The sequence below is a fragment of the Labeo rohita genome, chromosome 11 (assembly GCF_022985175.1).
Source record: "Labeo rohita strain BAU-BD-2019 chromosome 11, IGBB_LRoh.1.0, whole genome shotgun sequence".
NCBI lineage: Eukaryota > Metazoa > Chordata > Actinopteri > Cypriniformes > Cyprinidae > Labeo > Labeo rohita.
Genome location: NC_066879.1, coordinates 10,306,998 through 10,330,717, shown reverse-complemented (window position 1 = coordinate 10,330,717; position 23,720 = coordinate 10,306,998). Strand labels below are relative to the sequence as shown.

The following is a 23,720-nucleotide window of genomic DNA, read 5'->3' as shown; positions in this document are numbered from 1 at the left end:
CTTTATTGATAAGGTTGGAATATGGAGTGCAAATATGGGTTGAGCAATTATAATGCTTATCTGTAAATCCTTGTATATGTTGAGCTGGAGTAGCGAGTCCGTATGGGGAAATCAATCTTTTTTTTCTTTTCTCTCTATTACCAAAAATGTTAATGTATCATTTTCACATTGTTATTTTTATAACTCTCTACTTCTGCCCTTAAATACATGAACTAACTGTTCTAAACAGTTAGTTTTGAATTTAATTATGGCTTACTTATTACTTATTTGAATTTACTTAATTTACTTGTTTTTTGTTTGTTTGTTTGTTTGTTTTTCTTGCCCTTTCTGATGTAATTGCAGTTACATGATGAGCAGAGAGTGAAGGCCAAAACAGTTTATCACAGAAGGATAACAGAATCATGTTTTATTCCTCTGGAGGATTTGCTTTTGCTTTTGCTTTTGTTTACAGGAAATAATGAGCTCTCCATTGCTCTCCTGTAGTTTAAAGCACAGATGGTAGCTAATGTACTCTCTGATCATTGGGTGCCAGACATAAGCCACTTTTGATGAGTAGCTGCTAACATGTTTTACAAAATAAATAAATAAAAACACACACCATCAAATGTTACACCACCACAAATTCTGTTACACTTCTCCTCCTTTGTGTGTGGGTGTGTGGGTGACTGGAGGAGTGAGAAAAGCCAGAAACAGAAGTCAGGTACATGCAGCAAACACAGTGTGTGTGCATTTGTGGGTGAAATGATCTGTTCGAGGTGGGTCTGCATGTTCATACTACTTCCTCTTTTGAACAGGGATTTTGTTTTTCAGTTCAGCTCAGTTCAGTTGTGTTGTGTTGTGTGCTGCACTCTGTCTCTGTCTTTCTATCACACTCTCACTTTCTCTCTCCCTCCCTCCATCTGCTCTCTTCCCTATCTGTGTCCATCTCATTTAGTCTTTCTTTCTGGATCTCCATTTTGAGGCATGATCTTGACTTTGGTTTGGGCTCTTTTCTTTTAAAGTGCTGGCGCCCGGAACTTTGTTTTTAATGATATTCTCAGTGACTTCTCTCTTCCTCTTTCGCTCTCTCTCATATACTTTTTACATTGTGTTGTCACCATCACCCAGTCACATTTGCATGAATGACGTTTGTATTTCCTCCATCAGCAGCAGAAACGGCTGTAAGAAAACTAAAGAGGGAAGAGGAACCAAGGGCCTTTGTGGTGAGAGAGGGTGCCACAGTCACATGCTCTCTGTTACTCTCTTGTTCTTTTTACCTCGCAATGTTCCAAAGCTGGATTTTTGTTTCCACATTGTGGATTTAATTGGGCAATCTTTAGCTGCTGCCGTGTCACCATTAAATTCCAAGCTCTGGTGAGTGACCCATGATTGCACTATCTTTGAGCATGCAGACTGATCTTCTTCATATCTTTTGACGAGCTTGATAGGAATCTTTTATAAGCGTAATGATGTGATACATAGAAGACAGGGCACAGATTAAGGGATGTGAACAATACAAAGAACTGTATTGTTTAACTTTAACTTCATTTCTGCAAGTAAATAGGGATGGACAGTAATGTTATTTTAGTTCATATAATTTATCTTGGCTCTCAGATTGTTCTCAAACTTTATTTATTCATTCATTCATTCATTCATTCAATAAATCATGAATTCATAGTGATGTAATTTGTCAATTTGCATTTGTCTAATAGTATCTATCTTGTGAACAAGCTAAAATGTACAGCATCAGGTTTAATGAGTATGTAACAGTAGAGCCAGGTTTGTTTTAATAGAAGACAGGGACAAATTAATGACAAACCTTCTGCAAACCTCTCTGTAATTTATTGTTTAACTTTAAAGGCTAAAGCACCTCACAAGCCAAGAATCATCATAAATCTTTATTCATGTTATAAGAACTAAAATAGAAAATTTAAAAGACAAAAGGATGAACAAAGTTATTTATTTATTTTTAGTTTCATTTATTTTTTAAATGAATTAAAAGAAAGTGTTTTTACGCATTTCCATACATGTGAAAATAATCTAGTCTAGGTAGGAGGTCCTTGATGTTATCGTTTTTCTAGAAATGAGTCATAACTTTACCACCACCATTTTCTGCTCATACTCATCTGGTGCTTCTGCAATATGCAAATATTGACCATGTGTTCGCATTTAATATGAGATTTCTACTAGACTTAAAATTAAAGCCGTCTTGAAGTATCTTTACCACATTTTTATATTTTCATGCTTAACTGAGCAGAGGAAAAGGCAATTGTTGTCAAATGTAAACATAGTCTTACAATGAGCAAATTATTATTATTGTTTTATTTTTTTATTTTTCTTTTCAAATAAATCAATAATCAACAATTATTAAGATGGCATATCATTTTCTTTTGACATTCAGATTAACCAGCCTGCTCTAATGCATTTTGTAGGTTCTACCCTCTCAGTCCCTTTAAACAATGGTGATTTGTAATATGTTGTGAAATCTTGGTTTATTTGGCTTCCTATTACCTGCATTCCAATTTAAATTAGGGGAGGAATGCTTTGATCTAGAGTCCAGGCCTAATGAACTAAATAAATAAATAAATAAAATCGAAAAATAATGAAACTGTTTCTTTTTTTAGGTAATTAGTGAGCTCCGTCTCCCAGCATCACAAGGGTTGTGTTACCATGGCAACTAGCAAGCAGAGCTTTGTGAGAGCTACTGAGCCTCCGTGTTCAGTGTCTGCACAGAGAGAGGAAGAGATGCGTGTTAAGGCCCCTCTCACGACTATGTATGTCCACAACGTTCCTGCCCCTGGCCTGCAGCCATATCCTCAGGCCCAACCTGGAGCCTTGCAGGATGCAACGGTTGTACCACTGTTACTGCCAAGGATGTGTAGCAACTCGACTCTGCCCTCTCTGACACTGCATATTGCCAGCAGGGCTGCTTTGCAACAACAAAGGCTAGTGACTCCAGCAACATCAGCCAGACCTAAGTCTATTGGGAAGCATATTTGCCCACAGTGCGGTAAGGACTGTCTGAAGCCCAGCGTGCTTGAGAAACATCTTCGTTGCCACACAGGAGAGCGACCATATCCCTGCACTACCTGTGGCATTTCCTTCAAGACACAGAGTAACCTTTATAAACACAAGCGCACCCAGGCTCATGCCCGTCTTTCCAGCGAATCTGACAAAGGCACTTTCAGCAGCCAGGAGAGCATGGAGAGTTTAAAGGACGACTATACGAGTCCATCCTCTGAGATGAATGGTGAAGATTCAGTTGATATAAAGAGGAGTAAAGAAGTTCTTCCTGTAGTGACAATACCAAGTCAGGTAGACTCTACAGAGGCTAAGACAATGTCTGTAGAATGGGCATTACACAATGCTGCCGTGGTTGGATTAAGCACAATACCAGCACTTCAAGACAAGGTAAATTCTTTGAGAAAAACTGTGGAATTATCAGATGGCATGAAAAATAATACTGCTATCCAGCAGACTAGTGTACTGAGTGAGGATGGATGTACACCACTGATTACAAATCGTATACCTCTTCAGAGGCAGGAAGCTTTGTTTTCCAAACCATGGGATTCCCCCATGTTCCGAGGAAAATCTCAAAGCCATGACAGTACAGACTCCGGTTTCAGTGACAGCAGTGAGCATCATTCATCCAGCAGTCCTGGAGCAAGTTTGCATGATCCCAGTATGGAATCATTGACAGAAACCACTATGGAAAGGCAGGAACCAGGCACCTCCCAAACACCCTCAGAGATGACCCCTGACCCCAAATCCAAGGTGTCCATTCAGGAGAAACAAAAGCTGGAAGAACGTATTTCAAAGCTTATATATGAGAATAGTGTGTTGGTGGATAATAAACAACTGGAAAATGTGCGGCCAAGAAAGACAATATTGTCAAAACAAGGAAGCATTGATCTCCCTGTGCCATACACATATAAAGACTCCTTCCATTTTGAGATAAGGAGCAGCAAGCACACCTCAAGCTCACATAATCAAGACAGAGGAGGTGGGGCAATTCACAGCTCTGTGCCTACACAGGACTCCACTGGCCTGGAGCATGCACCATTAACACGAAGCAGTTCTTTACCCTTTGCTATGGGTGGCAAACCCACTGATGGAGCAATGAATTTACATCTTAGCAGAAGGTGTAGTGCAGGGCATGTTTACCCATTACGGTCATCAGACCAACAAGCACCAGGTCATCGCTCACTAGTTAGGCAGGTAGCGGTAGATTGTCTGCCCACTGCAGAAGTATCCCCAGTTGAAAGAGGTAGTATTAGCAGCCTTAGCTCGGATGGTGACAGTACTGATGTTGGAACAGAGCCAACTGTAAAAGGAAATTACAGGAAGAAAGCCAGAAAATTCGACTACACAAAATGGCACACTTACAAAGGTGGGACATTTACAAAACTCTACAATACTGAGAAAGACTGTCCACTGAAGACGAAAAAGTCTACACTGAGCTCTGAACAAAGCCTGGAAATTCAAATTAATCAACAGAGAGACAATGGATCTATGTCTCTGAGCTTTACTTCCTGTTCTGTTGTGACCTTACAAAATGACCCTAAAGTGTCATATACCAGCTTTGAAAATAATAAGGGGGAAAACATGGAAAGGGATGAAATAATAGCACAACACACTGACTTCCATATCCCATCAGAAAGGAAGAAACAGCGCACTGGGAATGATGTGCAGATGCTCAGTATTTCAGATCCTAGAATTGGAGAGGCGAATCTGTGTGGTTTAATTAGCCAGTTACCCCTGTCAACTTGTGCAACGCACGGTTCCATCGAAGTTCCAGCACAAAAGGTCAACATGCAAAATCTCCACCTGCAGGGTAGCTTCATAAATCAGTTCTCAAATCCAAGTCAGTTCCCTGGTAATACTCGTAGCCCTGCTTTTTGTTTTATCAATGTGAGTGGGACATCTGGCACCCCGTCTGGTTCTATCAGCAGCCCTACTGTCCCTAAAGCCAAGACCAGCTTTCCTCCCAAGTACCAGCTGAAGATTCCGTGTTCCACAGATGGAGTGTCGGCTTCTTGTTCTGGCTCCACTTTAGCACATAGCATTTGCTCAAACATTCCAGCTCTCAGACAAAGCTGCCAAACTACAGTACAGAGTAATCTTGAGAATAGTGTACTATCCTCAAAGCAGTGTCAGGGTGTTTCAGTAGTCACAACCTTAGACCAGAGTAAGCAAGATGTATTGTGTGCTGCAACCTCAATACCTATGCTATCGGTTTCCTGTTCAGAGCTAAATCAAACAAACACTTTATCCAAAGTCCTGACACTTCAGTCTACCGTGCCTACATCAATTTCACTTGTTTCTCCACCAGTGCAGCATCAAACATCTTTGCTGCAGAGCAAATGTGCAACACGTGTGGTGGAAAACCAGTTAACAGGTTCTGTATCATCTATATTAATAACCTCAGAGAACACTCAGCCTGTTACATCAATGAACACTTCAACAGTGAGTTATTGTTCAGAATCTGGTCTACAAACCTCTTCTTCAATAACGACGACACCTACAGAACAAAACTGTTCTGCCTCCTCTGTGATTGAATCAGGAAAACCCCTTGGTCTTACTGCAGACACCAAATCCACGGTGCACAGCACCGCCTCTAAAATTGCCACTGGTGACTTTCAAGGGTCCCAGTCTGAAGGAAAAATGATACTATTAAATGGTTCAACACAGGCTCAGAACACATTTTATGTACGAACAGCTGACCTCCAGATTGTCATGCAGCTCATTTCTGATGAACAGTTAGCACTTATAGAGCCTCATATTGAAACATCAACTTTAAGCACTTTAACAAACCAGACAACACTTTCACAGGAGGTATATAGCAGTGATGTGACTCGTGTATGCATGGCACAGGAAATGATAAATAATGGTGAGATGAGCAAAAAGAACGGTTCCAACTGTGAATCTGCCAGTCCAGTAAACAAAGCAGAAATTGTTTGCAGTTTAAACTCTCAAAATGATACAAATTTTGCAAATGGAAGCCCTCAATGCATTTCATCTTGGTCACATCCACAAACAAAGGTTCATATTTCAGCCTCAGTGGATTACAGTAAAAATTCACCTGAACAGTTGTATGAACCACAGAAGATACCTGAGAATTCACATGAGAGAAAATCTGATGTGTTTGATGCTATGACAGAGACACACCACAAACTAGTGGCTGCAGACAAACTAAGTGAACCTCATTTAGTGGACAACAGCTGTTCTAGAAGAGGAAATGACAAAGAACCCCAAAACTGGTCTGTCCATAACCAAGATTCGGACAGCTCTGAGGACCAAACACTGACAGAGATAATTAGAGATAAAGAACTGTTCTGTCTAACGGAGACGAATCACATTCAAACTATAACAAATACTAAACCAGTGGAGCCAAATGAAACAGGCCACCTCATGTCAGTCACATTACCAGGAAACTGTGAAAGTGTTCAAACAAAGACAACTACACAGCTCAGAACTTGTATCTGTGAGAAAAAGACTTCTGCAGAATCACAACATATGCGAAAAGTGCTAAACTCTGCAATACAACCCAATCAGAACAAGCCACACTGGGCTTCATGTGGCAGCTCAGATTTAGATACAAGAGAAATGAGAGAATGTGACAAGAGTAAGTTCGGTTGCAAACATGGAACCCTGGTGATTGAAACATTTTCCCCAGGACAAACACATACACAGTATGAATTCAAACAGGCCTTTTCTCTAGGCCCAGGTGACTTTGGGAATGACACTTATAGTCAAGTGAAAGCATCCTGTCCATTGCCGAACAGGACATCTAACAATCACAGCATTCCTGAAGACAGCATCAAACGTGAAGATGTCCATACACATCATGCCAATCTGGAATTATTTACAGGTGGGACCAAATACTAATAATGTAACTCTGCAAGGTAATATTGTCATGCTATTTGAAGTGTAGTGCTGTGCAGTTCTTGCATGTGATAGAGCAGCCATTGCTAGACATAATACTGATATCACTGGGTGCCATAACGCTTTCTCTCCACAAGGTGGTGACAAGAGATCTAAACTTGCACTAAACTAAATCTCTCCATGTTACTAGACAATACTTTGTTACAGTCTTATTTTTTTTTAATTATCTCATACACTCCATGCAGACGGGCTCTATGAAATACTGCTATTAAACACATTTATGATTCTTCTCTGACCTGAAAGATTATTGTCCTCCAACACTGCTCTTGGCCTATCAGAGAAAGTCTAATTTTCTGCCCACAGTTGTAGATTACAGTAGTAGATGTTTTATACAGGTAACTCTTCAGCTGCTAAGGGGCTAAGTTTTTTTTTGGTCAAATCACATGCTGTAGTAACATAAGAATATTACCAAAATATTTGAATTCTTTGTGAAATGTTTCAGAATTCTAAGTGGATAAGTACAGAATAGCCTTGGTATTGAAGCAGTCAGACAAAAATAGTCATAAAATGCAATTTAGAGGTTAAAGAATGAAAACTTAAGAAAATGATGCTTGCATAAAAAAAGAAGATGATTAGATCAAATTCTGAGAACACACAATTTACTAGTGACCAAAGAAATCCCATAATCTGCAACCATTAATGTTACATTAAAAAAAAAAAAAAAAGGTATTTCCTGTATTGACAGAGACATGCCAGAGACATCTCAGATTGGTATGCAATGCTACACATTAGTATTAGTAATTTTGTGGAAAAAGGGCAAAACTGTTGAACCATTCCATCTTGCCAGTTCAAGTTATTCAGTAATATCAGTTCACAAGCCAAATCTGTTTTGAATTCAGTAGGATAATCAAGATTTTAGCGTGAGAGGGTGAATCTAAGGTGAATATCATTAAGTTGTCATCACATTCTTTGCGGCGTTTTTCTGTCCTAACCTTTGTAATTCCACTGTGTTCCCACACTGACCTGATGTTTCTCTTATCAGAGTCACTTGTTAGAGGGAAACATTTGATCCTTGCAGCCTGTACTTGTAAACAGCACTCTGAAAAGATTCCCTTTCATTAGGTCACAGGTCACTTAAATTAGTCACAGTAACAAATATGAAGAAGGTCAAGGGTCAGAGGGGCTTAGAATAAACAAAACATACAGCCCCCTAAAGAAAAAGCTGAGGAAAAAGTCTATAGCTGCTTCATTAATTTTTTTTTTTTTAAAAAAACAACATATGCTTGTTAGGTATGTTTTGAAGCATGGCAGCTGGTTTAAGCTGGTCCTTACTTGTCATGTGCTGGTTTAAGATGGTCTTGAGCTGGTTTAAGCCAGTCATGTTCTGGTCCTAAGCAACTAGCTCCTGCTCAGGACCAGCTCATAACCAGTTTATGACCATTTTAGGAACATCTTAATCCAGCTCATGACCAACTAAGGACCATCTTAAACCGGCTTCAAAACATACCTAACCTAACCTAACTTTAGTTGGGTATTATTATTATTATTATTATTATTATTATTATTATTATTTCAACAGGAAAGTGAATGTTGATCCCACTATTTGAGATAAATAGTTGCTCAGAACAGAAATCTTAACTGTCCCAACTAGCCTGGACTGGCATGCATGGGTTTCACTGATCAGATGTGCTCAGGGATTTGACAGGATGCTCAGTAGAGGTCTCTAGGAGATGATCCCCACAGGGACCAGAGCAAAGACCCAGAGGTTAAAGGGAGATTTTCTGCCTGTCTTGATTCCAGACAGCTGACAAGCAATCTGAGAGCCAAATGCAGCCTCCTTTTCTGAGCAATGCTGCACAGAGGCATGCGCAAAAGTTCAGCCAAACCGGTTCCACCCCAGAGAATCTGACCGATTGTTTTTCATCAAGACAATCATTTTTATATCTCCACCGCAATAATATATAGTAGCATATGTTGGTTGGTGTGTCCTGATATACAATGTGAAACTGTCATGTTATTTTTTTTTTCTTCATTTGGCTGACATTTGTTTTTTGCAATGAAGCATATGTTCCAGGAGGCTGTATGGCAAAAATCTGCACATCAATTACATAAGTTTTCTGGCTGTTACTTTCGCATTCACATTAACAGTTTTATGTTGAGATTTCTGTGACCAATTTATCAGTTTTGGATAAAGAAATTTTTGGTGCCATAAAACCTCTTGAGTTGTCTATAAAAAAGCTGACGCAAACAACTGGGTGTGCATGCACTTATTTTATGAATGTTCATGTTTTGAACAACATAGTAAAAAGTAACACTTTTCCCGTATCATTATTGTGCTGCCTGCTCATACTCTTGCACAGTGAATATATTTCAATGCTTGGAACTGCCCTCATTAGACATACAAACAAAATTCTCTACACCTCTGATTCTCTGAACCGAAAAAACAAGCTGAGACCTGGCTTCAGGGACAGACTCCAAAACATGCTACATTTATTCATTCAGTCATTATTCTGCCCTCAGGGCCTGTGGAGGATGGTACCCTCAAAAGTTTGCAGTTTCAGAGGGATCCTGGGACAAAGAGCAAGGAATCAATTCCTGAGAGTGGAGATGGGGAAATAGCCAGCACAGAGGATGCTGTCAAGAACAACATATGCCAAGGCTTCAAAGACAATGGCAAAAGAGACAATAGAAAGGTGAGCAAGATTAGGGTGCCAAGCAGGGGCGTTTCTAGGATTTGAAAACATCCGGGACTGGTGCCAAAACATTAGGGGCTAGTGGTTAGACACAGGGGCTATTTTGTTAGACACAGGTGGGTATACCTGGATCCTTATAGGGAGGTCCAGGAGCATGCACCCCCGGGAGAAATTTGATATATTTTAAAGTTAAATTCACTAATCTGGTGCACTTAGAGAGTTCAAAAATAAGAGCTCCAAGTTAGCCCATGTTCAGTGTGCAAATTAAACAAAGAAAAAAGGTTTATGACCTGACTCACCCCTCTTTGGATCATGAACTGATCGTGTGAGCAAAGTCATATTGTGCTTTCGATTTTAGACAAACAAAATTATAACTTTACAAAAATACATTACACAAATAAAATAATACATTTGAAAATGTATTTACAACTGTAACAAATATATATTTGCATGCAAAAATAGGACCCCCCCCCCCCCTTTTTTCTACCAAATTCCATTTTATTTTTTCAAAAATTCTGTTTTTTTTGTTTGTTTGTTTGTTTGTTTCTGTTTTAATTTTTCTGGACTCCTATTAAAAGTTAAGTTATGTTTAGGGCCCTATGAAATGTTTTATTTTTTCTCACCTTATATTTTATTGTTACCAAATTTGGTTTAGCATGTCTGTTTATTTGAATGCATAAAACTACTGTTATTTATTTCTACAACAACCTTATGAAATTCTGTGTTGGGTATTTACATTTTTTCAGGTTATCAAATAAAGGCATAAAATATTAATTTATCTTTTAATAAATAAAAATGAAATTTTATTTTTGACAAACAAAGGGGATGAAAATTAAAATTTAAAAGATGGAAGAAATATTGTGCAACAAAGTTTGATTAATTTTTCAATGGTAGTAGCAGTAGTAGTACTGTAGGTACGTACATTCTACTGAATGATAGTAATGTATGTCTACAAGCTAAACCAAACTTATATTTTGACGGGTTGCCATGAATACCTTTAAATTTGCAGAGAAGGCAAAAGTACACACATCCTTCACTCAAGTAGAAGTACAGATACTCATGTTAAAGAATACTCTGGTAAAAGTAGAAGTACTGACTACACTTTTTTACTTAAGTTAAAGTAAAGAAGTATGGGCTCAGATATGTTAACAAATTCTGGAACCATTGACATCCTTACATTACCTTACACTTACATTTTCCTTTTCGGTCTCTTCATTTTCCATGATATCTCTCTGCATCTCACTTTGTGTGTGTTTGCTTTTTTTTTTTTTTTTTTTGTTTTTTTACTATTTTTCTTGTACCTGTCACTGTCACCATTTACTGTTATGAGCAGACTTGTCTCCACCTTGTTGCAAAACAACCACCTCATTATATTCTATTTGCAGTAACAATTTTATTTAAGTTCAATTTAAAGTATCACGTTATGAGCAGGTGTTGTTGTTTTATCTTAAAATGGCTTAAATACTGTAGATTTAAGAAAACATTATTTTCTAAATTGCCTAAATGTCAAAATTAGTACAATAATGATTACATCATGACAATATTTTTACAGAAAAATCCTAATACTAAACATGTTATTGCATTATCATTAGTCATATTTTTCTGTTACTACTGTAATTTTACAGCAGATAATAATGATGTTCTTTAGCATAGAGTATTTTGAGTGATGGTAGTAATTAAGTTTAGTTTTGTTTATAGTACTACTTTTGTAGTTTTGTCTTTGTTTACTTAGTTAAGCATTAAACTGCTAGCAACTCTTAGCAGCCTGTTTATAGATGAAAGTGACCTACACTTGAAGTCCTGAACAGGTCATTAGTTTTGCCTCTATGATCCACCCAGGTGCTTCCACTCCATTCTCGAGTCACTTGCAATGATTACTCTGATAGAAACCGTTTGGCAGAGACACAGAACGTTGCCAGTCAAGATTTGTTATTTGGTATTTTGCAGCTTAATATTTACAGGTACTAGTCCATATCGCAATTTGATTGAAGTGGCCAGCCTATGATTATTTAATTCAAACTTTGACAAATTCTGTGAATTCCTCGGAAATCATAGGGCGATACAAAAACATTTGGGGCTAGAGAAAAATCTTTCGGGGCTCGAGCGACGCCCCTGGTGCCAGGTGAAGTCCTGAAAAGCCATTCAAATCCCAGGAAAAATTTGGAATACACAGTCACGTGTTTAGCATAAAACTGGGCAATGATGTGACTAATAACAAATTTTACGCTGTGACAGTTTACTGGATCATATACTGTAACATATATTTTAGTGTTTTAAGAAATTGTTACTAGTTTTAAGTAATAAGTGGATCAAAAAAGTTTATCAAAGTTGTCCTAAGACAAGAAATAGTACTGTTTTGGTTTAAGGACAACTTTGATGAAAGGTTGTGATCCACTTCAAATGTTGACTACTGTAAACCAACCACCCTGCTATATGACACCTCTTAAGAGGATAGTGTGAGGCTTTCCACAATGTGTTTTAATTGTATGTTTCCTTTGACAATAGGAAGAGGCAATGGCTTGTGTGGAGCATCAAACATCTGCTCAAGCTCACCCACATTTCTCTCAGGAAGTGTCCCTCCACATTTCAGAGCCATTTCGGCATGAAAAATGGGGAGTTTCAAACAATCCAGAGGTATCTGTCTGCACAAACAATCTTTCCCAAACCTGTCAACTTCAAGGTCAAGGGGAATGTGACAACACCACCAGAAATGACAGCTTGGGTGAATATTTGGGGAGCAGTCCTTCTCAAGAGACAAGCCAACAAGAGATATCTTCACCAAAATTTTCCAACCAAACATGCAGACATCTTTTGGGACATCCACTCAAAGTGAATGTCATGCAAAATGAATTCCAAAAGGAGACCCAGACGAGAGGTCCTATGAGCTATTGGATTTATTCAAAAGGCAGTCAAGTTCAGACATCAAAACACAAAATGAATGGCACAACTGTGTCAGCCAGCTGTGGTTCTTCAAAGACTGAGGCAGTTAACGCAAGTATTACTTCATCTAGTGCTGGGTCTAGTTCTTGCAATGCCTCACATCAAATGTCTAGTCAAGAACTGCACACTCATCAAATATCTCCCCCAGCCATACACAGCAACCCCACATATGCAGGTAATAATAGTTACCTGCAACATGAGGACAGTAACAGCAGCAGTGATGATGAACAAAAGCTAGTCATTGAACTTTTGTAAGGTAGAAGTACATACAAAACAAGGCAAAACAAGGCAAAACAAACCATTCTCACTCACAAGGTGGCCAATACTGCCACATGTCCAAGAGCTCAGTGCGTCACTGTACAGATGGCAAACAAGCTTTTTAGCGGTTTACCAGCTAGCAATGAAAAACCTTTGCCATCATTAGGCTGACATGAAAGGTATAGTATTTTATCATCATGAATCTATATACTGCAGTGTAAGATTGTTAACATGACGTATGTAATGGTGATAATATGTTGATGTCAGGTCAAGGCTTAGTCACATTTTTATTATTTATTTATTTATTTTTTAATTGCAAATATTCAGAGGTTGAATATATATATGAAGAGTTCATATGCAAAAGCCTCTAAATTCATCTGACATTTTTCTTTAAAATTAGCATTTCTTTCCAGCTACTTTGTATAGGTTTCTGTGTAAGTACTGGTACTTCTGATTGGGCTGAGGCTGGAATTTAGCGAGTTTGAAGTAAAAGTATTTGGTAAAACCTTATGATTTACTTTGTGTTTTCCTCACACAGAGTGCTGCAAGTTTTCTAAATCTAAGATAGCTATGGATGGGCATGGATTCAAATTGCAGTCATTTAGACTTTTCTAGTGCTCTTTTGGTCTTTGCTTTCTCTCCATATTTTTCAAGATAGAGGAACAAGTGATTAGATGTACAAAATTAAATGCATAATTAATATGCAATACATCTTCCTGTAGAAAAAGTGTGGATACTTTTTAGCAAGCAAAATTACCAAGACAATTGTTATTAATTAATTTTATTAATATCAACATTGGTTAATGCATTAACTAACATTAACTAACAATGAGCAATACATTTGTTACAGTATTTATTAATATTTGCTAACATTAGATAATAAAAATACATTCATACGTATGTTCATTGATAGTTCATGTAAGCTCTGATCTATTAACTGATATAAACTTTATTACACACACACGATTATTCAGTGCCTTTATATTTTTTTTCATAAGTATGCTTCATGTAAAGTAACATGTAATTTAAATGGTTTATTTGTGTCAAATATGTGATTTATTTGACCGAAACAATCAGATTTTGAAATTACACAAACAAAAGAAAAAGCTTCTTAAGGTAACAGCTGCAGATTTGAACTTTTTTTTTTTTACAGTGTATTAAGCTGTTTTCATCATAGGAACCTTCCTCAGGACCACACAATGTAAGTTTTGTGTGGACATCACTCACAAAGACAGCAAAACCTTACTCAAAAACACCCACAGACAATCTTTATTATTTTGTCCATGGCCACAGGTGCATTTTATGTACATGAAAAACACCCAACCAGTTCCTGCATCCTCACGCTATCCTCCATCAACAGGTTCACATGTGCTGTGAATCATACTGCATTTCACAGCCTTAGGAGTTTCACCTTTTATTCTGTAAAGGCACCTGGGGAAAGCACGCAGGATGTGCACATCTTTATTGAGAGTGTAATCTCTTTATGTGACTCAAAATGCCTGAATAAGTATAAAGCCTTGGCCCAAGTATAAACTCTCACAATGGGGTTCCACAGAGATCAGTCACCATGCCATCAGTAAATGCAGTGATGCAATGAGTCAGCCAGTGTGAAGTTTCGGGCAATGTGACTAAAAGACTTTTACTCATCACAGACTTTAACCTTCCTGCATTGTCATCATTTCTAGTTGGCTAAATGTCACTTGCTTAGACAAAACTTGATGGACAATGGCTGTAAAGATCACTGTATAAGCATACATGTATATATGTACATTTGAATGCTAATTCAAATGTTAAGTGTTTTCAAATGTTTTTGAATTTATCTACTGTTAAAAAAATCAAGTGAACTTGAAATTTTCATGCAGATATACATATGTGTGATTTTTTTTTTTTAAATAAGCTGTTTAGTTCAATGACAAATCAAAAATCTTTATGTATAAATTCTATTAGTCATATGGTATTGTATGTATATTTGTGTTTACTATAAATTCTCAAAATGATGTAATCCAGCCTTTGCCATGTAAGATACAAGAAGCCTTGAAGGGGTTATAAGAATCAATTCATTTATTTATTTATTGCAACAATAGCCTACTGTTGCAATTGCATTTAAAACTGCATGTGAGATAATAAAATAGCAATTACTTGGCAACACCTTATTACACATATCACACCACAAATCATTTGAAAGCGCTTTGCAGTTTTGAAAATAAATGTGCAACAGCCACACTAAATACTAAATAATATTGTTATGCCAGTAGCATCACTACTTTAGTTAGCTACTCCCTAAAACTGGAAAACTTTGCAAAGGCCAGAAAGTATCAGTTAAGCATACTGTAGGTACAGTAGGTCAGCTATTTCTTGTCGGCAGTAACCCTGTCACCCTGTTCATCATCCTCAGTGGTTTAGCACATGGTCAAGACAGAGTAGATCCTATCGTTTCTTTCATCTTTGTGTACTGCAGAGAGCCTCTTGTAAATTCTTCCCCAAGCTAAAGTTAAAAGCATGCTTTTAAATCAGAGATACTCAAATCTGGCTCACAAGATCCACTTTCCTGCAAAGTTTAACTCTAACCCTAATCAAACACTCCTGAGTGTGCTAATTAGTGTCTTCAGGATCATTAGAAAATCACAGGTGGGCAGGTTTGATCAGGGTTGGAGCTAAAATCCACAGGAAAGTGGATCTCACAAGCCAGATTTGAGGATCACTGCTTTAAATCATTATTTAATCAACTTTAAGAAACAGTTTTTCTCATTTGCTAAGTCACACTTAATGAAACTGTGATCCACCTTCTTAGCACAGCGGAAGACTTCTCTTGCAAATGTCTTAACTCACCCTTTGTCAAAACAGTTACCAGAGATCTCATTGAAAGACCTCCAACTCTACTGGATTAACCGTGTTGAACAGAAGGAAAACATCGGATAGAAAGTTCTTGCATAATTATGAATATCTAATGCACCTGTGTGAAACTCCTTGCACAACTTTCAATCAGCAGTCAGTCATGATTCATCTCTAAAAGGTGCCGCTTCTGTGTTGCTATTTGCAAGCATTGATCTAAGAGGCCAAATGCATGTAAGGAGAGTAAGAGGCAGAGGGGCCCGAGGAAGAGGAGTTTGCATGCATGATGGAGGAACTGCAGCAAAAGGACAAAATAGAACTGACCATCCCTGGTGAAAAAAACAGCATATGCTGGTAGGTATGTTTTGTTGCTAAGATGCTGGTTAGGTATGTTTTGGTGCTGGTTTAAGCTGATCCTTTGCTGGTTTATGCTGGTCCTTAATAAGCATAAACCATCAAAGGGGCCATGAAGCCTGTCATGACTCTGTATGTTATCATTTGGGACAATGTTGCCTTCAGCCTATCGCCTTCTAAATGAATGGTTGGCAGCACATCCCTGTATGATCATACAGTTCCTCTCTGCATATTCTCCTTTTCTGAACTCAACTGAGGAGTTTTTTCTTTGCCTGGAGATGGAAGGTGTATGCACCAGCCATATGAGCAGATGTCCCTCCTGGAGGCAATAAATGCTGATTAACTGGTAATAGGTGTAGAGGACTGCCAGGAATGGATACACCACACAAGGAGGAATTTCCCTTGGTGCACTGCAAGCAAAAAACATCTAATGTGATACTGATGAGAACCTGTGGCATAGTCATCAGGAACGAATGGACTAAATGTGAAGTTCTGGGTATTTCAACTCTTTATTTTTTTAATTCATTTATTTTTTAGATATCTCCACCAATAAGTTTCCTTTGGTTGCTTTTTTTTAAGTATTCAACATTTCGGATTTTGAAAAGTATCATATTTCATACTAATAGCTGTATTTTGTATTTTGTTGTCCATTATGTAATGATTGACTGAAACAGTATATTAATTTCATCAAAAGTTTGATGGAAATATTTGCTTTTGTTGTATGTTTTTAATGTTTTGTAATTAGTCAGAAAGAGTCATTTTGCTTTTAACTGTTTTGAAAATGTGATGTCAGAGTAGACAAACTGTTTAACCAATTGAGAAAAACTTTAAAATGTATACAATGCTTATTGACCAGTCAATGCATTGTTGATTAAGCCAGATTAATACAATAATAACTATGATCATAGGCCTCTGATGATGAAAATTTGACAGAAAATCCATCAAGAGCTAAGTTGTAGCCCCATCAGAGACATTTCAGTGTAATTTTGTAGGCAAAAAAAAGACACTATTGTCTCCACACTAAATCTGTAAATGATATGAAACATCTCAACTCTCTATATTTGTGTCTGCCCCTGTGATTGATTGATTATTTATTTATTTATTTATTTATTTATTTATTTATTTATTCAGTCATTAATTCATTCATTCATTTTATAAATTCAATATCTTTGTAATATATTATAATAATCTTTTCTAATATATTGTTAGGTTTTCCTTCCCGGCAGTTTTACTGAAACAGTGTATATCTGTAGCTACTGTTTATTTCTGACACAACCCAGCACACCCTAAGACAAGGAGTTCCAAAGGCAGTTCCAAAAAGTCAACTACACAAAATAAACAGTTCACAGGTGCATGCTAGTAATGTGATTTTTGGCATTAGGCAAGACAACAACAAGCTATGTAACTACATTATTCTGAAAATACTTAACAATTAAGAACAATAACATCCTTACCTCAGTGACCTCACTCCCCAGAATATTGAGAAGATTCCCCACAATGTCAGGTTCACAAACGTTTCCCAGAATATCCCCATAAGTCCCCCATAACTCTCACCTGCTCTCACTCTCCCATCTGGTTCCAGTTACTGCCTCATTAAAATCCTATAAGTGTCTGGTCACCGTTAGACTACAGAGTTAATTTCCCTGCATACTTACCTTTTTGGCTTTCCTGTATATTCATGTATCTACTAATGTTGATACATTTGGTGTTATATTTACCTGTTTCATCTGCTGTACTCATAATAAACTGATTTGGGTTCTCACATATCCTCTAGTCTGTGTCTCCATGTAACAGATGAAGATTATCATCATCCAAAAGACACTGCAACCTCCAAAGACACTGCAACCCTCCATTTCTGGCCTTCCAGAACCCAGCTTTAAACCCATCCAAGTGGACACCTACCGACTATAAAATATCCAGGGGAGAGACAAATGAAAGACTGGTTTTGTGACCCCTACAAGCCACTTTGAATATTGGGTCATATTGTATGACCTGGTCAATGCCCCCTCCGTCTGTATTTATGAATGAGGAGTACAGGGATAACCTGTCACCCATTTGTGGTACTTACTGATCATAAAACCCAGAATATTTCAGAAAAGACAAATGAGTCCTTTTCTCACCCACTACAACTTTGCCATCTCATATCATCCAAGGGTCAAGCACATCAAGGCGGACACTCTGTCTAGGTTACATTCTGTGGAAGAGACTGCTGAAAACATACCCATCATTCCACCACGCCTCATTGACAGCCCCATACAATGGTCCCTCGAAGAAAGCCTCACGACCCTCGCCAAAGCAGCTGCCACTGAGCCCACTAGAATTTCACGTATCATCATATAATTCGTATTCGTTATGGTGTTATATATGTTTTGGGTGTTTCATTTTTAATTTTCTGAAAGCTTTAAGTGCAGTTAATTATTTGTCATGCTATCTGTGTAAACTGATGATGGCGTTGCCGTCAAACAGTTGATCACTGCCGTGTGTGTATCCTGTCGCAAAATCCGGCGAAAAGTCCTACATGACGGTAATAGTGTGATTAAGGTGTGTACATGTCAATACTGCACTTGGATAATGTGACTAAAATAGGAATACTCCACGTCTTAATTAGGGGCCAAGCACTGAAGGTGCGATGGTGCCTATTGTATCCATTGGTGTTCTTATTAGGGACCAAGCACCGAAGGTGCGATGGCACCTATTGTATCCGTTACAATTCTTCTTATTATTATTATTCTTCTTCCGCACTGGAAATGTATGGCAGCCCATAGAACTGCTTGCGGGAAAGTTGTGAAATTTGGCACACTCATAGAGGACAGTCCCATCATTGACCATAGCAAGTTTGGAGCCTCTAACTCAAACTCTCTAGCGCCACCACCTGTCCAAAATTTCAATAATTTTATGCTAATAACTTTTGAATGGTAAGGCACAGGTTCTTTTTTCCTCTGAATCCTTGGCTTATGCTGAGTCGAATGAAGTCCAAAATTCAAAAATTGTAAGGTTTAGCTCTTTTTCTATTATTTTTTTAATTCGTAAAACCTACTTTTTCGAACTCGTCCTAGATGGTTTGTCTGATTTTCACCAAAATTGGCTCAGATCATCTTCAGACCATGCTGGCAAAAAGTTATGGAATTCAAGTTGAATTTTGTCAAAAAAATGCTATATTTTATGAACACATTGATGTATCGTTACGAAATTCGGTATGTGTCTTCGGCACCATGCCCTGAAGGTGCTCAAAAAGTTTGGGGACAGCGCCACCTTGTGGCCAAAAGTTATAAAGATTTTACAAAAAATGCTAATAACTTCTGCTTACATTAGCCTATTGTAATGAAAGCGATCTCAATAGATTCCTTGGGTCATGCCGAGAACATTGATACCCATTATGCCAAAATTGGCCAAACATCCTGTCTGCCATTTTGATTAATGTTGTAAACCTACTTTTTTGAACTCCTCCTAGACAGTTAAAATTTGACTCGAATCATCTTCAGACCATGCTGGTAAAAAGTTATGAATTTCGCGTCGATATACGAAACCGTTTTCGTTTAGCGCATCAACGAATTTGCTGGAAAGATGCCAAACTACATCTGAGGCTGTATCTCTGCAAAGCTTTGATATATTGACACCAAATTTTATATGTGCCATTGTCACCTCACACTGACCACGCTACATGAATTTGGTAACAGCACAACCTATTGGTCAGAAGTAATACACCATTCTTTAAAAATTAATAATGAAATTTCCAAAAATGCTAATAACTTCTGATTCCATTAGCATATTTTAATGAAATAAAACATTCCTTGGGTCATGCCGACAACATACATACCAATTATACCATAGTTGGCTGAACTTCCTGTCCGCCATTTTGATTAATGTTGAAAACCTACTTTTTCTAACTCCTCCTGGACCGTTGGTCCGATTTTCACCAAATTGGACTCAAATCATCTTCAGACTGTGCTTACACAAAGTTATGGATTTCATGTCGATAGACAAAACCGTTTTCGTACAGTGCCACTACACATTTGAGGCATGATACCAAAATGATTCTGAGGCTGTATCTCTGTAAAGCTTTGACATAATGACACCAAACTTTGTATGTGCCATTGTCACCTCACACAGAACACGCCACATCAATTTGAAAACAGCAACCTATTGGTCAAAAGTGATAAGCCATTAAATTATATTATTATTGGTTGTATTCATGATTTTTCAGGCATTTCAACTGATATCAGCTTAAAATGGCTTTAATTACTCATTGTTGTGGTCGGTCTGTTGCTCCTTGCCATGCTTAGCTCCTCATTCTGCCTCTTTTGTGCTTGGCGCTGCAATTCCTGCTTGCAGCTATATTTTAATTTGTGTTTACTTAGAGTATGACTTTAGCCAGATTAAGGTTATCAAACATCTGTGTTTATGTGGTAGATTCTTATGTTCTCATGGTATTGTCTTAATCGTGTTAAAATCGGAATATTGTTGTCTATGTACTGATTGTCTGGTCACTGTTAGGCTACAGACTCAAATTCCCTGCATACTTACCTTATTGGCTTTTCTGTATCCTTGCAATAAAGGACTTACCTGTTTACATCTACCAGTTCCTGTGATCATAATCCTCCATTTCACTCCAGAGCCTCTTTCATAACTGTTTCCTGTAAAGACTGTGAGTTTCATTCTACATATTCAGACAGTCTTAGACATACCTGCCTTTAGTGTGGGTTCTCACATTCTCTCATCTGAGCATTTATGTAACACTTGGAAAGATTTTTTTTTTTTTTTTTTTCAGCAGTGGCCTTTATGTGGAAGTGTTCTGCAGACTGTGATTGTTATTGTTTATATTGTTTATAAATTGATTTCTGTTTTAATCCAAAATTGACTCTCATTTTAGAATTTAAATCTATAAGTGTTTTTTGGAGAGAATGCATTATTATAATAACATAGGGTGCTTAATATACTATAGCAACCACAAACTAATACAACCTGTCATAATTTTTTTTTTATAAAGCAGCTTGTAACAGCAATGTGAGTTTGAAAATGTGAAAAATGTTTCATGTATCCATTTTTTTTTTTCTGTCTTCTTTTATTTCCACTGTCACTTCAAGTACATGTGTTTTTGTTTATTTCCTAATCCTGTGGTGAAAGATAACCTGAGATTGTGAATTATTACAGTCAGGCTATCACTAAGAAGTTAAAATAACTTCCATAAAACTGCCAAACCAAAATTCTCGCCGCACAGTTCCCTGTGTGGCAGTGCAGGAAACATCCAGGGAAATGTGACCACATTCCTAAGAGAAAACAGAAAAAACAAAGCTTGTAGAAGAATGAAATCTGAACCACACTGGAGAGTTAATCACCAGCCGGTCCAAAACCACAGTCTTACATACAGAAGTAGAGAGAACTGGGAAGCAAAGAGTCCAAGCTATGTGTCTGTGGAACTAATTAACCTACACTTACTTATTAATAGGCTTATAATCATCATACCACAATTTCCTCAGAGCTTCTAATTCAGATGTACTTTTTAGACCTCTTTTTTAGTTTATTACTGCTTCTTTTAAATGTTGTGTGCTTTCATATTCATCTGCCTTTTTTGAAATTCTTTTCGTACTCATTTTAGAGTTCGAAAAAATCATGGATGGACCATATTGCAACAAATAGTAATGCTATCATTAAGGATGTAATTACACTGCACTAAGGTTAAGGCTAGTACTTGTTGTGTGGCAGAGTTTTTGCCTAATTGGCTTTGGAGGGGGAAAATTATGAGGATTATTAAGAAGGAGGCTGGTTTAGGTGAGAACTTACCTAAACCCTAACCTAAAGTAGCTGTAAATAAAAAAACACAAACAAAATTACTCTCACTGAGAGAATGGCATGTGGAGGCTGCAGAGAGCTTGAGCCTCATTTATAAAACATGCATATGCACAGACAGTGTTGGGGAGTAACTAGTTACATGTAACGAAATTACGTAATTTAATTACAAAATAAATGTAATTGTAATTAGTTACAGTTACTGATAAAAAAATGTGTAATTAAATTACAGTTAGTTTTGAAAAATGCCAGTGATTACAAAGGGGATTACATCAGATTTTTTTCACCCACCCACCCCCACTTACAGATTGAATTGACTTCTTTTAAATTGCATTGATTGCTCTAAAATGAGACACCAATGTTTCAGGAGTTTAGGACACAGAATAGGACACGTGCTTATTCGATAACTGTTTTATTTCCTATTTGGGTTTATGCATAAACTTTATTTTTTAAGATTGTTTTTTCCAAGGCATTGTTAGATGCTAGTTTTTCTGTCATAACTAAGCAAACATTTGATTTAAAACCCTGTATCATAGCTATTAAACTATTTCTTGTTATGATGTTATTTATGTTATGATCTAGTTATGACATATAGCGCAACTGCACTCATCGTGACCCAAGTTCGATTCCCCTCTCGAGGTCCTTTGCTGCTCCCCTCTCTCCTCCCAGCTATTTCCTGTCATCTCTCTACTGTCCTATCACAATAAAAGGCATAAAAAGCCCAAAAATATAAGTAAAAAAGTTGGAATTTGTGGTGGCTGTGCTTTAAATTATTACACAGCTCAGACTCATTCAGGGCAACTTAAGTCAGTGCTATATGCTTGATCATTGTTCTTGGCGGAAGCTTTGCATTTGGTTAGCTAATAAAATATTAAAGGTTAATTCAATATTATGTGTACAATTTCCTAATTCTGTCACCCTGGTATCTTGGATTTGCTCTATTGTTTCATACAAAGCAGCTGCTACCATTTTTTATTTATTTATTTATTTATTGTACACTGTAATAGATTATAAGATAACTAACAAACTAGTACTACTACTTAATTATTTATGTGGTGAAATGTTGTGTAAGAAAACTGGTATGACTGCACTATATCCTTAAAATGTCTAGTTTGAACTTGCTGTTTGCTAGCAACTGATTTCTTCATGGAAGCTTTGTGTTCAAATATTTCAACTCAGATCAGTGTTTTGTGTCTAATAATTTTGACACGAAACATCTAAATAATCTATCAAGCAGCTGTGTAATAAGTGAGATAATGTACATTCAGCCAGTTGTTATCGCAAAATAAAGATGTATATTATCCCTTACTTATTATAATCTTAATTCAAGTGATAAAGGATTTTGAAAGTCTGACAGTAATCAGTGTTGAATGCTACTGTAAGGTTAACTCTGCCTGGTTTAAATGTTTCAAAATGATTAACAGTTGAAAATATTAGAAAATTAGAAAAGTAATCAAAAAGTAATTAAAAGTAATAAGTTACATTACTTTAATAGAGTAATTGAAAAGTTACACTACTTATTACATTTTAAATGTAATCTTGTAATCTGTAACCTATTACATTTCCAAAGTAACCTTCCCAACACTGTGCACAGATTTGATCTTACGGTGTGTGAACACTCCCCTCCAATGTTCAGATTTATAAAAATGGTCTTTGAAGTGGAAAAGTGCTCAGCTATATTGGAGTTTAAGTAGGCATGCCCACTTTTCCCTGTGGCAGAATCAGAGTACTTCAGGTATTGAAATCTAAGCAGTTTGTGTTACTTACCATGCTGAAGGACACCGACTGGTCTTTTATCTGTTAATGAAATTAATTAGGGGGCATTACAAGATGGAGATCTGAAACCATTCGGCTGCGCACAATTTCTAGATCATATTCGGTTTATAGATTTCACGTCTGGAAGAAAGACAAATACATGCTTCTTGTTCCTCTGAATCACACATAATGAAGCACATTTGAGAAATTATCTTAGATCAAATATAGAACTAATCT

The 23,720-nt window shown here is 37.2% G+C and overlaps 1 protein-coding gene across 4 annotated transcripts; it reads left to right on the top strand.

Moving 5' to 3' along the window:
- Window positions 1-739: 739 nt before the first annotated feature.
- On the top strand, window positions 740-17,706 carry znf831 (zinc finger protein 831). Of its 4 annotated transcripts, none has more exons than XM_051122936.1 (5): window positions 740-755; window positions 1,150-1,353; window positions 2,604-6,850; window positions 9,385-9,557; window positions 12,063-14,618. In XM_051122936.1, exons 3-5 carry the CDS (start codon window positions 2,650-2,652, stop codon window positions 12,750-12,752), a joined length of 5,064 nt encoding a protein of 1,687 aa, XP_050978893.1. In that variant the 5' UTR covers window positions 740-755; window positions 1,150-1,353; window positions 2,604-2,649; the 3' UTR covers window positions 12,753-14,618. The 4 variants fall into 4 exon arrangements, 2 of the variants coding, with proteins under 2 accessions (XP_050978893.1, XP_050978892.1); XR_007828729.1 differs by lacking the exon at window positions 740-755 and adding an exon at window positions 15,600-17,706 and having other exon boundaries at window positions 822-1,353; window positions 12,063-12,934; XR_007828728.1 differs by lacking the exon at window positions 740-755 and having other exon boundaries at window positions 822-1,353; window positions 12,063-12,934; window positions 13,909-14,618.
- Window positions 17,707-23,720: the final 6,014 nt, after the last annotated feature.

Bases quoted from the DNA above. Each gene is read 5' to 3' on its own strand.
- znf831 (XM_051122936.1), top strand. From the start codon at position 2,650: ATGGCAACTAGCAAGCAGAGCTTTGTGAGAGCTACTGAGCCTCCGTGT. The intron at 6,851-9,384 runs GTGGGACCAAAT...TTCTGCCCTCAG, and splicing joins CAATCTGGAATTATTTACAG to GGCCTGTGGAGGATGGTACC. The intron at 9,558-12,062 runs GTGAGCAAGATT...CTTTGACAATAG, and splicing joins GCAAAAGAGACAATAGAAAG to GAAGAGGCAATGGCTTGTGT.